Source organism: Lepeophtheirus salmonis, chromosome 1 (genome assembly GCF_016086655.4).
Source record: "Lepeophtheirus salmonis chromosome 1, UVic_Lsal_1.4, whole genome shotgun sequence".
In the NCBI taxonomy this organism is placed as follows: domain Eukaryota; kingdom Metazoa; phylum Arthropoda; class Copepoda; order Siphonostomatoida; family Caligidae; genus Lepeophtheirus; species Lepeophtheirus salmonis.
Window position 1 is genome coordinate 7455314 of NC_052131.2, and position 17142 is coordinate 7472455.

Below are 17142 nucleotides of genomic sequence, written 5' to 3' on the forward strand. Positions count from 1 at the left end.
CTTATTAAACAGTTTAAAATTAAAGTTTCAGGTGTTCATAGCTATTGTTTTATTTATTTTTGAGTTAAATTAAATAAGATGTCAAAGGAGTTTATCGAAGTTGAATTAATACGTCCCAATGAAAGAACCCCTTGGGGGTTGAGAATTGGCGGAGGAAAGGACCGAGGAAGGGTTTTAGTGTTAGAGAAGGTAAGGGCTAATTCAATATTATCTCAGAAAGTGTCATTGACTCGAATGGATCGGTCAAAATTTGAAATGTATTTATAGTTCTAGGAAACAATAATTTTGTGGGTCACATTGTCTCTTTCTCCAATATATGGGGTATATAAACTTATATTTTGAGTAAATTTATACAATATTATTACGTGGAAAGTATAAAATTTATCACCACTATTTCTTGATAAATTTAAAGTTTTGAAATTGGATGAGAAAAAGAGTAATCTGCACACAGGACAGGTTGTTTTTCTTCCATTTCTAACAAGTTTCTACGAGGTATGCTTCAGCACTATATAACATTGATATTATAGGTGAAGTACCATATTTTGCACAAAAAAAGAACAAGAAAAGAAAAGCTAAAATCCTGATATTGCTGCTACCAGCTGAGTAATATACAAAAAATATGAAAGTTACCCTCGCTCTCTCTCTTTCTTAGATATGCTGATGAATTAACCAAAATTCAAAAATCAAGAAACTGTAAAGAACCTAATTTTCATTATAATTTTTCTTATAATCGACCATCGATTTGATTAAAACTATAAAATAAACTAAGGGATAATCCAGAGAAAATAATAGTTATTAATTATTATTTTTTTAGTTATTTGAATAAAAGATAACTATTTCAAATCAATGGCGCCCCAAAATATTTTTTTGATTGTTAGAACATAATATTACTTATTAATAATTTAGGTAATTATGATGTGGTTACATAAAAAATAGATTACTTAACATTTGGATAGACACAAGCCCCTCAAGTTCATTATTAGAACTTTTAAAATAAATCATTCCTTTATTGAATAACAATTGTAGATAAGAAGAATTAATTCTTGTTAAAAAGTGATGAATCGTGAACGCTGATATGGGACTTATCCGATCGTTCATTGAAAACCCTCATTTGTAATTTGTTATCAATCACGGAATTGTAGATCGTCTAGTGAAAGATTTTGTCAGAGAATTTAATTTTTGGTCGTGAAACTTGAAAGAGTCCGTCAAAAGCAATGATCAAGTATGATTCAATTCTACTGGAAAAAGACATAGTTTTTATAGAAGATTTCTTTTTTTTTTCTTTCAGATCTAGCTGTTTATCGTAGATCGCCTTTATTAGTGAGAATGGAGCAAGGAGAAATACATTTTTGAAGGAATATTCATATCATAGTTATGAAATTGTCAGCTCCTTCGTAGTTCATCATATTTCTCTTTTATTGGAGAAGAAAGTATCTTGATGAAACTTTTTTTATCTATAGATGACTTGACATACAATAATTCTTGTCTCACTGCTTATGTTTGGATTTGATCTCCCCTTTCTAATTCATTAAAAAAAATATTATTGCAAAGAATGTTTCTGATTTGATTTTATAGATGAGTATATGTTTGTGATTCATTTTTGAAGAGTTTATTATCAATGATGCATCTTCCTCTCCTGTACATATATGTATATATATATATACGATATCTGCTTGAATATGTACCTCTAACCTTAGGAATTTTAAACTTATATTATGGATACAGAACCTGAGTGGGGATTATTCAACACGTTAAGCATAAATTAGTCCATTATTCAAACTGAAAACACGGATCATAATGAAGTTGGGTTGATATTTATATTATTTCAAATTGATTCTGATAACTTATTGTGATAGGAAGTTCAACTTTACCTCTGGATATTTATGTAATATATTATATTTAGACATGAAGGGTATGAATCTATAATTGGAATAAATCATGATTACATTAATCACTCGATGTAGAGAAATTCACTTATAAAGTAACAAATAAACTTATTTCTTGATCAGTTCTATAATTATATTTTTATTTGAAAATCCTATAATGTATTGCTCAGAAACAAAAGATATTTGTTCATTGGAAATTATTTGACCTAGCTCGGAAATGGTTTGATTGAAGTTGTTTATTCTAATAAATGCATCTTGTTCGATAACGTCCTTATAGTTAGTCTTCAAAAGAGCATGTAAATTTCAAGCTTGCATAATGTATTTATTCACTCTTCAACCACAAATGACTTATTGCATTGATTAAAATCTTATTTATAGTATTCTATATTTGATATTTCAAGTCTCTTTGAATTATTACAATAAATCAAATATCTGGACAACCTAAAATATATTGATACTATTTATCAATAATCAATTAAATCAAAATATAATTATGAAATCAAAATAATAATTAATCGTCCTCTCAAAAAAACAGTTATGATTTCCCTAATTTTGTGTGTTGTGCAAAATACCTGAATCTGATTTTGTTATGTATATAAAATTAAAATTCATCTTCCATTCTATCTACTCTTATTTTTGTAAGCATACATATAAACAATAATAGTTGTATATAAACACTCATCAAATATTACTATCATAAATATATAATATTTTTTACCAGGTTTCTCATTTATTGGTATAACTGATTTTCATTTATTAAGAATTTCCATTTTTGATCTTGGAGCTTTACGTAAAGAAGTTCTTATTTTAATATCATTGAGCTTTTGTTCAGATTTTTTATCAGTGTGGCAACAAGGAGCCACAAAGTTAGAAGGCATATTTCACTTCTAGGAAGAATAATCAATTTCTATGTATAATAATATTGATTTATAACTAATTGACGATAAAAGAGTATATTTCTATAACTGATTGAATCAAAACAGAAATACTTTTAATAGATATGTTATGGGATTTTAAAAACGAATAATTTATCCAGATGTTAAGTTATCAATACATAAACTATATGATTTATACTTAATAAGTGATAAATCATTCACAACAATTTAATAGGTATCCGAGAGGATAACTAAAAATTTACAATTTATGTAATTTTAACTTGTTGAATATAATCAAATCAATAACGTATCACAATAATCAAAAACTGAAATTAGAAATAATATCAACAAATGATGGAATTTTAGAGTTGCAGCTCTCATAAGGAGTTAAACATAACTCAATTTACAATTATTCAGAATTTGGAGCGCATGTGTAAACTCATTCTATGGCAAATGTTAATATTTACTGTTCCATTTTTTAGCAAAAAACAAATTCATTTTCAGTTCAGTCAGTAGGTTTCAGAATTGAAAAAACAATTATTTGTAATTATTTAGTTGGAACTAAAGATTTTGCCGTTACTATGTCTAATATATTTCAGTAATTTATGGTATGTCAGATTGTGCAGGTGAAAAAAATATAACAATAGAAGAGGGATCGATTATTATTAGTAGTTGCACCCTGTAAGGAGTTATTTTGTTACCATAGTTATTATCATTATTCTTTAAGAGGGAGCATATCAGTATAAAGTAGTAATTACTGCATAAACAACAGAAGTAGTTCTGAGGAATTGTTGATGATTTGTAAGGGTAACCACTTGCTGGACTCGTAGTAGAATTGAGGATCGATATCGGTGTAATTCTTTCCTATATCATTGCTAGATACAGAGTGGGATTAGTGTTGATTTCCTTCATTTTATAGCTTCTTGCAACTAATTTAATATTACGTCATAACAGCTGAACTTCTTTTCTCCTAAATCTTCTTCAAATTGATAGGGTGATAACTTTAATTTTATTTTTTTCTTTATGATATTCGTTTATTATAATATTTTATGGGAGTTGGAAGTGACATAGCAAAAGCAATCATTTAAATTTATGTTTCCCCAAAAAAATATTCATAAGTCGAAATTTTTTTTGATAAATATTTTATTGATATAAGAATCAAAATAAGAGACAACTTAATAAATAGTTGTTCTTATTAGCAATACTACTAATCAAACTAGATATTGTTGACAACAAGCTTGTTAAAAAGATTCAACTTACTTATCAAATCCTTCATTACTTCCCTGTGATGTTTATAGGTCCAAGAGACTGAAATATTCCTGTAAATTCCCGTATGCATAATGATTTTATCCATTTTTTGGGTAAATTATTTCTTTTTTTTATATTTATTGTGTCTTCTTTTATTTTTATTTTTCGGGGAAGGTACGTCTTTATTTTTTGAGTTATTATGAAATTCCGGTATTTAATGATACTAAAAATTTAAAGAATATTTTTTTGGTTTCTTATAATTATTTATCTACACAAACAGTGAATAAATGTGAAAAAACTAGAAACGAGGGAAGTAGGAGATGTATTTTTCTTCATGGAACATGTCTTTGTTTATTATAATTTATTATTTTAGAAAAAACATATTATCTACAGCAGAGATTCCCAACCTTTTTTTCAGTGATGTACCACTTGTAATTTTTTTTTTCAACCAACACTTTGATAACACTGTCTATTTTATTAAACTTTTTAACTGAATATAAATTCGTTTTTTTTAGTAAAAAACTTGAGCATCACTTAGGAGCTTGTTCAATCTTGGTGGTAAGGAGGCAATTTGCTTTGTTTTTATTAGAGTCATTGTATAGAAGGAGGTCTCACATAAATATGGGGAGGAAAAAGGCAGAAGCTGTTCTAAAGCTTTCTGTCCCAGATCAGGATACTCTTGCTTTACACACACCCAAAACTGTGTGTGTGTGTGCATTTGGTAAACTTCAACTAGAGGCTGACCCTTAATCCATATCAGTGATAGATAGCTTGCTCCTGTTTGCTTCAGACAAGAGAAATGGGTCTCCAACTTAATCCAGCTATGCAGATTTCTTCTTTAAGTCAGGAAACTAAGAATGAAAATTTTGAATTAAATTGCTCTAATGTACCACTATAATTGAATTGACTGGATCATTTTTCACATCTGCACTAGAGATAAAATCATCCAAATATGAGGAAAGAAAGTAAAATTACCCTATGAACAAACCCCTCTCCACAGATCTGTTTTATACAGCAAGCTTTTCACCTTGTCATGTAGATTTAAAATGTTGGTGTCCTTACCTTGCAGAGATGTATTCAGTTCGTATAGTTTACTTCATACATCTACCAGGTAGGACAGCCTTGCAAGCATTCTGTGTTCTGGAATAAATATATTTTTTTTAAATATCAAATACTCCGTAGATTTGAATGTGAAGTAACGGCTGTTTAATTTAGGATTATATCACTCATTCATAGATGACTCATGTCTCTTATTGTGTCATCACCACTTGAAAAACCCCACATTGTTAAACTATAGAAATCCTATCCACTAATATTATAACATAGTACTTCATTCAAACAATTAAACTACTTAAGTACAGCTTTCAGTATCTTTCATGCATTTAATTTCGACGTACTAAAAGTATTTTTTATTCTCATAAAAATTGATAAACGATGACGTCATAGGCTAATATTTATAGATTAAAGCTATGAAACGGCTTTAACGTCCGATTCAGACACGTTTTTAAGGTTTAGGACAAATATATTAGAACCATTCTATCATCCCTAGAAAATGCTTAGATAATTTTTATAAACGGTATAATAACAGCACTCCTATAAAGTTATAGTTATCTGTGATCGCTGTTTAAACATTATTTTCCCAGCCAGTAAATAACTGTTTTATATTAAAAAGCAATTAATAGTAAAGAAGGAAATAAAATTAATTCCTTTGTATTGTACATTAAAAATATGTTTGTCAAATGTCTTCATTTATATTTATATGAATGAATATGTGGTATTTTGGTTTTGTATATTTTTTGAGGGACTGACTATAATTTCCTATCTACTCCCCCCTTTCCCAACATATTTTATGACTTTCATTGCCCCAGGCAATAAAACACTTGCAAAGAAATAACAAAAAACTCAGTAGAGAGTTATATTGTATTAAATTTTGCCTGCAGTAGAAAATATAGAGTAAAACAATGAAATACAAAGAATATTAAATTTGCTTTATCTTCCTCCAATTTAAATAATATCATACCTAAAAAAATGTATTGATAAAGACAAAGTACCTTTTAGTTGTGTTGGATTTCGGTCAAAGTCCGTTTAATTCTTGATAGCTCCAAAAAATTTAGGTTTTTTAAGAATAGAAAAATAATGTTATGTATGACTAGGGATGGACATTTCCAAGAGTTGAAGGAGAAGGTAAGAGTAACACAAATAGTTATACTCATATAAAACCCTTGTTAACATTACTTGCAGGTTATATCATGTTGGTAGGAGAAAATGTATGACTCCTAAAAGGAGGAGAACTTTCTATATCCAAATTAGTTTTAGAGGAGAACAAACATTATAAAATCATAATCAAAAATATACAGAGGGAGAATTTAACACTAAGACGACGTGTTCAAAAATGACCAATAGAGAAAAAGGGTTGATAGCCCTTGTTGTGTTTTATTTTCTAATTATAAAACTACTATTTTTATCTATGTTTTGTACACCCCTTTGCCTGGTCTAGTGTTGTCACGATATAAATATTTTCGAACCGGTTCTGATAACAAAATAGATTTGGGTACTTTGATACTTATTCAAAAATTATTCCCAAAAAAAATTAAGGAAAAAGGAAAAAAGGGCAGTGGGGCATTCCATGATTTATGTTTGAGACGGGGGGAGGGGAGAGATGAAGTTATCCGGAAATCATCCAAATATGAGGAAAGCAAGTAAAATTACCCTCTGCACAAACCCCTCTCCACAGGTCTGCTTTCTTCAGGTAGCTTCAAATCTTGTCATGCTGGTGCCCTTACCTTGCCGAGATGTATTCAGTTCGTTCAGTTTACTTGATACATCTACCGGGTAGCACAGCTTTGCCAGCCAGTCTGGAATAAGGTGTTATATAGGTATATATATTTTTTTTTAGATATCAAATACTCCGTGGATTTGAATGTGAAGTAACGGCTGTTGAATTTAGCCTTGTATCACTCCTTCATATATGACTCATACCCCTTATTGTGTTATCACCACTTGAAAAAATATCAAAAATCATATTACCTTTGTATCCGTTACAAAACAATAATACTAACGTTGTGAACATGTGTACCAACAAAATAAAAAATAAATTAGAAAATCGAATAAAAATGGAATTAGGAAATAACGGCTTCTGTTTTTTCGGACCTCGCATATCTTATTGTTTCGTAAATATAATTGATATTTGTATGAGACTGGTATTAATATTCAAATTTATGATAAATATTTTATATTATGCCAGATATATCATCCCTAAGTCCAGTCCATAAGTTCTTTTTTTTTTCGCTTGATAGAATAATTTTAATATCTAATACCATATGTCCATATATGGTGTACACTTTGGGGTTTAAATACCTTTAATTTGTAATTTCATTGTAGTCTAATGCAAATAGTGGTAAGATGCAAACTCAACCAGTCCAATATTGCTTTAATTATTTTTCAACCCATTGCCACTTATTTTTAAACACAATGTTGGACTTTGTGGATGTGCACAATACTCATTTGTCCAAAGTTTTGGATCTTTTTAGCCAAAATAGAAAAATAAAATGGTCAACCACAATTATTGTGGCAAAGTTTTAATGGCTGAATAATCAAATACAACTGGACTTCTTGGACATGTGAAGAGAAAAAATGAAATCAAATATATGAAAACGAAAACAGCTTTCGAAAAATATTTTAACCAAACAAAAGAACCAGAAATATTATCCATAAAACAATTGCTAGGATGTGTTCTCATGATATAATGTCATTTAATTGTATTACTTCTAGTGAAATTTAAGAATTTGTGTTCACGAAAACTGGTTATATTCTACCCAAGCATCACTTTAAAATTAGAAAAGTTGGGATTTACAAGGCCGAAGATGTCCCCCATTCCATAAAAAACAAAAACATTATAAAATAAATAAAAACATGAATAAGAAGTGTTTTATATAATTGGGCGAATAAACAAGTATCTGTTATCAGTAGTCACTAATTTGAATTAAAATGAATGCAAAATTGTTATTTTTAATTTTAATTGGCTTTGGAATTCATTTTTATGAAGCTTAGAAAAATTTAAAATAATGATTTTTTTTCTTCAGACGTTACATGAATAAAAATCTTGATATGAGAAAAGGAAAACAATTCAATCTAGGCATTGTACGTGTTTATGGTATTACGATAGGTACTAAACCCGCTGTTGTTGTAACTGAATATTTAATAAAGTTTGGAATTGATTGCTGCAACGAAGGATTAGACCCGCTCTACGAATATATTTGGGGGCATTAAACCCATTTGCATAAAATATATGAATCATGGAGTACTTATTCGACTGTTACCAAAGTCCTTTTAAAAAAAAGTATAAACCTTTTCTAAGTTCTTCTAACTGAGAAAATGATTTTTAATATTACGCAAAAATGTCAATTCAAATGATCTAACATCTGAAATATAAAACTTATATGTTTCGATATTTCTTGATAACTTTTTAAAGCATTTCGGACTCCCGAGAATCTCAAAAAGATCGATAATTTATCATCTTTAATTGTGCACATGAGTAATAAATCCTGAATAACCATGCAAAAAACTTTTAAACTAAAATTGTATCCCTTTAATTTATTCTTATTTTAAAATTCCAACCAAAGCTGGAGGTTAATTTCATAATTTAACTCATACTACTTGATGTGATTCTTTCAGTAAGAACTTTGTAATGTAAGATATACTATTTTTGAAATACAAATTAAATTTTTCGAATGATGCATAGAAAATTAAATAGATATAATATCCCTTAATGACATCTATGTGCGAGAAAATGCTCCATTTGGAATTTTCGATTGAATTGTGATTTTTTTTTTTGGGGGGGCATTTGATGATTTTAATCAATTTTTAAGTTTAAGATTAAACTCCTTATTTGATTATATTTACTGTTAATAAATATATTATTTACTAAATAGAGTAACTGATGTATATACTTCTTTTTTACATATTATGTTATTTATCAATTATTATTATTTCTAGGAGTGTTTAAACTTTGCCAAATAAAAAATCTTTCACGCAAAAATGTTGGGCATAGATCATTAGGCCCTTGTTTGAAGATTATACTACATAGCTGAGATAAATGAGGCCACTAAGTCTACATAAATAGATTTTACACCATTTTTTTAGTAGAACTTCACAGTAACACTGTGAAAAATATTTCAATTATAAAATAAAAATTGTCTCACACAGAATAAACAACTAATTTTATCGTTTAACCCCCAAGGGCGTTTAAATGCTAATATGTTTGCACAAAACTATTTTTTATAGTAGAAATCAAAAGTCATACATGAAGTTAAATATTAACAGAATTTGCATACGCCTCTTGATGCTTGGCGTATACAAAAGTGGTCAGTGTATTGGTAAAATTAATAAATAAGTGAAATATTATCAAAAAGAAGGGGGAAAAATTAATGAAACTACCATTTTAATAAATTAAATTTTCTTATTTTTAGACTCGTTTAGAAGCTTTCTAATGAATATATGAATGAATTTGTAAAATTATAATTTAATTTCTATGCCTTTATGTATATATTATTATTTTTATGGCCTTATTTACTTATTTATTGATAATAATTATGTTGTCCTATCTTAGTTGTGAAAAAATAATAGTAAACAAAAATAATTGAATTTTACAAAGTTTAAAAAAAATAATATTATAAAATAGGATATGACGAGCGAAGCCAACAGGATTTGTCTATATTCAATATTTATATTTATTTATATTAGAGTACACCCATGTAAAACATAATTTTTTCCAAAAAACCTTTCCCAAAACTTTTAAAAACTGTTTCATTTTCTTTTATGTCTAGAAACTAGTTATTTTTGTTCATAAATATATTTTTAAGTAATGTTTTTTTTTTAATAGAGAGATATAATTCTAAAAAAATAATGTAAATATGATTTATAACAGATTATGTGTAGTTTTATACAATTTATATTACAGATAAGTACATTCAATTTAATTTTATTTAAAAAAAAAAAAAAAAAAAACTTTTAAGAAAAATAACTACTTTTACTTAGAAAATACATAAGAAAAACCTTAATAGAATTTAGATTTCTGAATATTTTTTGTTTGAACACTTTAATTATTTTTATTGATAATGTAGTACTACAATTTGAACTTTATAAATATTTTGCAAACTGTTTGTTATTGTCGAGTTATTGCAGCTCTATTTTTTAATTTTTAAAAAAAAAAGGAAATATAAAAAATCGATTTTCTGAAAAAAATTAAATCGCGATAAACTTTATTTAAATTTTCAAAATTTATAAAAACAGTCATCAAGGAATATTGAATAGCTTCCAAAAATTTTAGGAATGATTTTGATAACAAAAAAAGTAATGTTATTTCAAGTGTTAGTTTATTTATGAATAAGGCTGTATAAAAAAGCTTTTCTTGTATATGAAAAAAAAATGGCATGGACTAGTAACCCTCACAAACTAGAGAATGATTGGGAGATGAACAGATCATCTGTTATAACGTTTTATTAGATTCGCAACAACGAACTATAAGAGAAAGAAAATACACACATATCCCAGTCTAATATTGGACATATGTTTGCAAGAATTACTTTGACATCGATCCTCAATTCATAGACATATGGTTACTTTGTTCTCTCTTCAAAAGTAAAATAATAATGAGAACAGGATGGATGATTGAATATATAATTTGCTACACTTCCAGAGGATCAGTCATAATAATTTGTTGATATGAATACAAATAATTTGTAAAAATACAAATGTAATTTTACAATTATGAGAAAAACCATTCTACGTTGTTTTTGTGTCAGGGGCGTCTGCTGGGTGGTGGGCTGTAGGTGATGTAGCTCCCCTGCCAATGAATTCTGGATTTTTCTCGAAAATTTAATTTAACTTTTCAAATTTTTTTTTCCATTAAATTTAAATTAAATTTATTTTTCATTTTTTTTCCAATAAATTTAAATTTCATTTAATTTTTCAAATTTTTTTCCATTAAATTTAAATTTAATTTTTTTGTAAAAAAATTAATTTTCTATGTATAGATAGCTATGATTTTTTTTATTTTAAAGATAATTTTTTTTTGTAAATAACTGTAGACTTTTGGACTTATTTTCTATTCAATTTAATAGAAGAAATTTAATTTTAGCAAAGGATTTCTTAATTTTTTTTTCTAATAACTGTGGAGTTTTTAATTTTTTTCTTAAAATAATTAATATTTAAAATTTTAATTCACTAAATTTATTATTTGAACTTTAATTTAATTTTCGAAATATAGATAGATTATACTGCGGAGGCCCCTGTAAGGGCATATGTTTTACAACTCTATTTATATATAAGTTATATATTTAGTCTAATTTTTAAATGGTGAAAAGTTGAAGTTATATGATGGTAAAATATGGATTTTGAAAGGTGTGATTTTGTAGCATATAATTATTATTATAAACATTGAAGAACATTACATCATATAATTACTATTAATCAAACATAATTCATAACCTTCATAACAAAAACATTAAAGAAAGTTTAATTTTTATTAATGTTATTTTATAGTATTAATAATTAATAACTGTCATCGACATGTGTTGTTTTTTTTTGGATTAATGTATTTTGTATATAGGTATGAATATTTCTGAAAGTATAATAATTACATTAAAACGTGTTTCATAAACCATTTTGTTAATAAGAATGAAGAAAAGTTTCAAAGTAATGACTTTATGAAAACAATAATATATTTATTATAGAGGTGAGGGTTTGAAACTTCAGTTTATCTTGGTCCCCCCAAACAATTCCTCATGACAATTGAAGTTCTTCCAAATTACAAAATCAAAATGGCGATGATTAATTAATTCAATGTTGAGAACCCTTCACTTATAATTAAGAAAACAATAGGAAAATGAAACTTGAACAACAATATTGAGTCCATTGATCCAATAATTATTTTGAAAAACCATTTCAGAGACTCCCACCAAAAATGGTTTCCTTAGAGAATGACAACATTTTCTTTGTCCACAAATAAGTCAAAGGTATATTTATTGTGTCGAAAAGAGATTGAGACGTCCTCACATCTATTTTATGATTATTGTAAAGTTACCGAGGAAAAAGAAACGGTAAATACTTTAATAAGAAAAGAATACGACCAACCCCTTACTTGCTCCGATTTGTCTCATCGCTACGTCCTTTAGATACGTAGTGGAGTCAGTCAAGATTGAGGACCTCATATCCAAAGTGCATGGAATCTTCTATACTGCAAGGATTAAACTTAGTCCGGTTCTATGGGGTCTACAAAGATATGTTTCGAGGTCTACCGAAAGATATAATTCATTTAGTTGGAGATGGACCCGGCAGGAAACAACAATAATTAATGATATTATTTATAGAATATATGGGATTACTGTATTGTCTTTATTGTACATCTATATTATATATATTTACAATTTATAAGAAGGTCATATTCCATTTGACGATTATCAAATACCTGGTGGCACATACCTTTTTGGAACATTTATATTCTTAATTATACTTAAATCCATCTTTTTTTTTAATGTTCCTTTAATTAGTTAGATGGGTTTGCACTGATTAAGTATAAATAAACCTTCTAGTATTACATTTACTCCATCTGACCTAGAAATCTTGTGTAAAATTCATATACATAAAGTATATTTCTTTTTCTAGGAATCTCCTGGGCTCAAACTCATATTAAATTCAAATCCATCTTGATTTATCAGTTTACAATACACTGTGGTTATTAATGATTTCTGGCGCCCATTCCCTCAGTTTGATTTAATTCTATTTACAAGCAATAATTTCCAAATTTGAATAGTTTTGAACAAAGCAATTGTTAAATTTTGAAATATACTTTCAATTATTGCTACACTTGTGAGTATTAAGATTTCCTCTTCCAATAATTTAATGGTTGTTAAGATCATATTCAAATAGTCTTTAATCATAACTATTTACGATGAAAAAAACTCATTATTCAAATCATCTTTATCTTTTTGGATTGCGTTATTATTTCCTTCCATTGCATTAAAAAAAAAATCTTTGATAGAATTATAATGCATGGCATTGTTAATTTCCGTTTGTAAACACCAACTATCAGAATTTTGTTCTTTTCTTAAAATATTAAAGTGTTTGTATTAGAGACTTTATCAGCACTAAGCGTTGCTGTTCTTTTCAAGCCATGGGCAAAAAAAGCGATTTTATAATCACTTGAAGATGATTCTTAAGGTGTTTGGATAATTTTGTACTGATAAGTAATTCGCCTTTGAAATAGGAACCAAAAAAGTTAACTCTTTTGATTACAACCCTTTTGATGTCACCTCTCTTAAATTTAAATACTAATAGAGTCCCATTCAATACTGTTGTCATGGATCGCTATAAAGCTAGGTAGTGAGAAAGATAACCTTTCTATTAAGTTCTTTATTTATCTTGGGCAACCGTACTTGAGTTGATGATGTCGTAGCAAGGTTGAACGACTTTTTTAGTATTTATTTACATTAATTTTACAAAAAATACATGGAGTGGAACATTGGAGGAAATAATTATTTGGTCATATTATATATAAAATTATCTGTTTTACAATTTTTACCTCTCTTGAATAATACTTAAATTTAAATTTACTATATATATATATATAACTATAAAAAGTTATAATATTAAATAAAATTATAATTTATATTTCTTTTTACCTTCATGTGTTTTATTTTTATTTTGAAACAACTTATAGTTATTTTTATTGGCTAATACTAAACTTGTAAATACAAAAATTGAAATATTTAGTGAAAATCGATATATACTTAAATTTTTTTAACGATGTATATTTACATTTCCATATCTATCAATTCTCTTTCTTTCATTATTATTCTTGAAATCAAATAAAATTATTATATAAAAGACTGTCCATAACTCGCAAGCCTATTAATATATTGATATTAATTGCATTGATCCGTGAAGTTGATTCTCTTTGTTCAGAGCGTTACCAATTAAAAACAAGATAACAATGATCTATAACGAAATCCTTTTACTCATAATTGAACGTTCAATGAGCTATTTATCCTTGATAAATGCAGAATAATCGTTTTTTTATTCCCGTAGTAGCAACAGAACGTTATTTTTTAATGAAAATCAAAACTAGTTTTTTTATTTTATTACAATCTTTCCTTACTTATGGGGAACATATTTAAATATAATTTACACACAAAAAAAACTATTAACTAGTTTAATCTTAAAATATATTCGATCAATTATAGATATAAATTTGTATACTGTGCTAAATTTTGCTGTGCCCGAGGCAAACTATCTTTGAATAATTAAGCCAAAAATAAAAGCGTTGCAACTGTGCAAATTTCAAAAATAATAATTTAAAAATTTAGTTTTACTATAGATATTTCAGGTGTTTTGTTCCATACTCTTCCGCGATATCTAAATTTTCGCAAAGTAGGGACGTAACTAATTGCTTATGCTTTAATAGATCAAAATATAAATTCATTTTAATTACTAAATCTTTATAAATTATTAAATTTAAAGGTGTTTGAACTTCAATGAACCACCTGGTAAGAGATGTTTGAGACAAAAGCATCATAGCTCTCATGAAGTTCCATTAAATGAGCTACAAGTAATTAACAAATGAAAGAAAGAAACACAAATTCAACACCGTATCAACTAAGGACATAAGCAAGAGTTGCTCCATTTTCGATTCCGAATTCAACTAACAGTCCAACAAGGATTTACACTTATAACTCTCTCACAAATCCTTTCTGTTAATCTCCGATATTCATGAGTAGAGGCACTTGAAGTGTTAGACTTAATGATTAAATTTTCTCTTCTCAAGAATACAATAATAATTATATCAGTTTTAGAAAATATAACGCATTGTTCAAGTTGCCAAGAATAACAAAAAAAAATCACATACAAAATGTCCAGGATTTACAAAATTCACTTATTGACTTTACATTCTGTATAAATGTATGTAGTATTTTTAGACCTGTAGTTGCGAGAGAACACTTTGTTCAATGGAATTTTAATGGTGATGTAGTATAACTAATGTTACATTCTTAAAATCTTTGTATCGATATTAAAAAAAGATAAAGAAATATATATACTATGACTTACAGAAAGGAGTCTGTTAAAGTGTAATTGCAGTTTAATTTGAAAATAAAATATATTTCTTATTTATATAAATGATGCACTTAATTTCAAAAAAAAAAGATCTAATCTCTTTAGCACTTACCGCTTTTAAAACTAGTTTCTATTGTATCGATAAGAATCAATAAATAATCTTGCTTTTAACAATGAATTTAATATTATGTACCTAATGGATCAACAATGCTCACTGAAAAAATGTGTATTTACTTCAAAGACGGTTTCTAGTTCAGCTGGAGTAATTTCAATACTATAATGTTGATTTATACTTAATCAGAGCAATTCCATCTACCCAACTACAGGAGGGGGGTTTTCAGCCATAAGTGGAAAGAAATAAACACAAATCATAACTCAATATCTAAAATACTATAGAAAGGAATTATTTCGTTGCCCTTCATGAAATAATTTTTATGATCCAACCATGACCAAGGTAGTAACCGGATAATTATAACAATGCTTCAGAAAAGAATAACTTAACTAACATGACGTTTTATTAGACCAGCTGCAGTCATGTATGAGGGGAAGAAAAGAAACACAAATCCCAACCCGTAGCTACAATAGACAAAGGCAGTAATTACCACAATGTCGATTTTCAATTTTATTTCGAGTACAAGATGGACTTGCACATATAAGTTCCTAAGCAATCCTTAGCGTTACTCTCCATTATCTAATCTCAAAATCTTATTCAAGTTCCAACTACACAACAAAGTATTTCGTTTTTCCATGGTAATATTTTTTACAATTCTACTTATAACACCCCCTACAGATCCTCTGCCATTCATTAGCACAACCCCTCGTAGGTACAGCTTATAATTGAATATTTTCTCCTAATATATATGTCAAATAGCGAAAAAAAGACCATGTGATAACAAATTTGTGGAAATTGGTCAATTTGACATTCGGAAAAAAATAAGATTATTTTAAATCACTAATTATATGAAAACTTGCACGCTTAAAAATGGTTGGGCTTTACAGCTCTATATATATTCTGTCCTAAAAGTACTGGGAATTGTTAATTTAAATTTCTCGTGCTGAAAGGATTTAAAAAAAAAATCTAGATCGGCAGCACTGTCTTTCATTATGATGCCAAGTTTGAGCACGATTTGTAGACCAGTTTGCTTGCAGCAGCCGGAGAAGTCAGTCTACCTCACTAATGCTCCATGATTTTACAATGAACCAAATTTTTAAACAAAAACATCGTCCTACCAGCTGAAGGGAGTTATTACAATTCCTTAACATCTCTCACGTGTCAGTTTGTTCCATTCTGACTGAGCATTTGGACATGAGACGCGTCGCTGCACGGCTTGTTCCAAAAGAGCTTTATTTTCTGGAAAAACAGCATGTCATACTTGCAGACCCACGTATCATAACTGGTGATGAGACGTGTGTCTACATGTATGACATGCAAACAAGCCAACAATCATAACAATGGAGGGAGAAAAAAAATTGTTGTAAAAATCGTGGAGTACTAGTGAGGTAAACTGACTTATCCAGCTGTTACAAGCAAACTGGTCAACAAATCACGCACAAAATTGGCATCATAATGAAAGGTAGCGCAGCCGACCTAAAAAAAATGTTTTTAAATCTCTTCAGCGTGGGAAATTTAAATTAACAATTCCTGGTACTTTTTTTACAGAATGTTTACTGAATAACAAGTCATTTTTTTTCTTTTATAATTAATGTGTTGTGAAATTAATACCTGACGAAATTTTGTTTAATTTTTTTAATTTAAAGTTGGATTAAAATTACAATGTTGTTTTGTCATCCCATGGCATCATTATAAGGATTAACATTATAGGGGGAGTAATAAAGTATTAATTGTAGGTATATTTTGGTGTTTCAGAAATAAAACAGAAGTTCAGCAAGAATGTATCAATGAGGCATGAGTAGAGATGTGGAAATTGTCGTAATCCTTGCAAGTGTACATTAAAAAATTATATGTTGGTAATTTCGAAAGGTGATATATCTGCTGACATAGATAATTAAATAAACTATAGCTA

At 27.9% G+C, this 17142-nt stretch overlaps 1 protein-coding gene across 1 annotated transcript in view; it reads left to right on the forward strand.

Annotated features, from left to right (window-relative positions):
* The first annotated feature begins 1 nt into the window (after position 1).
* Positions 2-17142, forward strand: part of LOC121115645 (PDZ and LIM domain protein 3) — an 81827-nt gene continuing 64686 nt past the window's right edge. The window contains exon 1 of the mRNA XM_040709739.2: positions 2-189. Within this exon, the coding sequence (XP_040565673.1) occupies positions 79-189 (111 nt within the window). The 5' untranslated portion in view covers positions 2-78. The remainder of the gene's footprint in view (positions 190-17142) is intronic.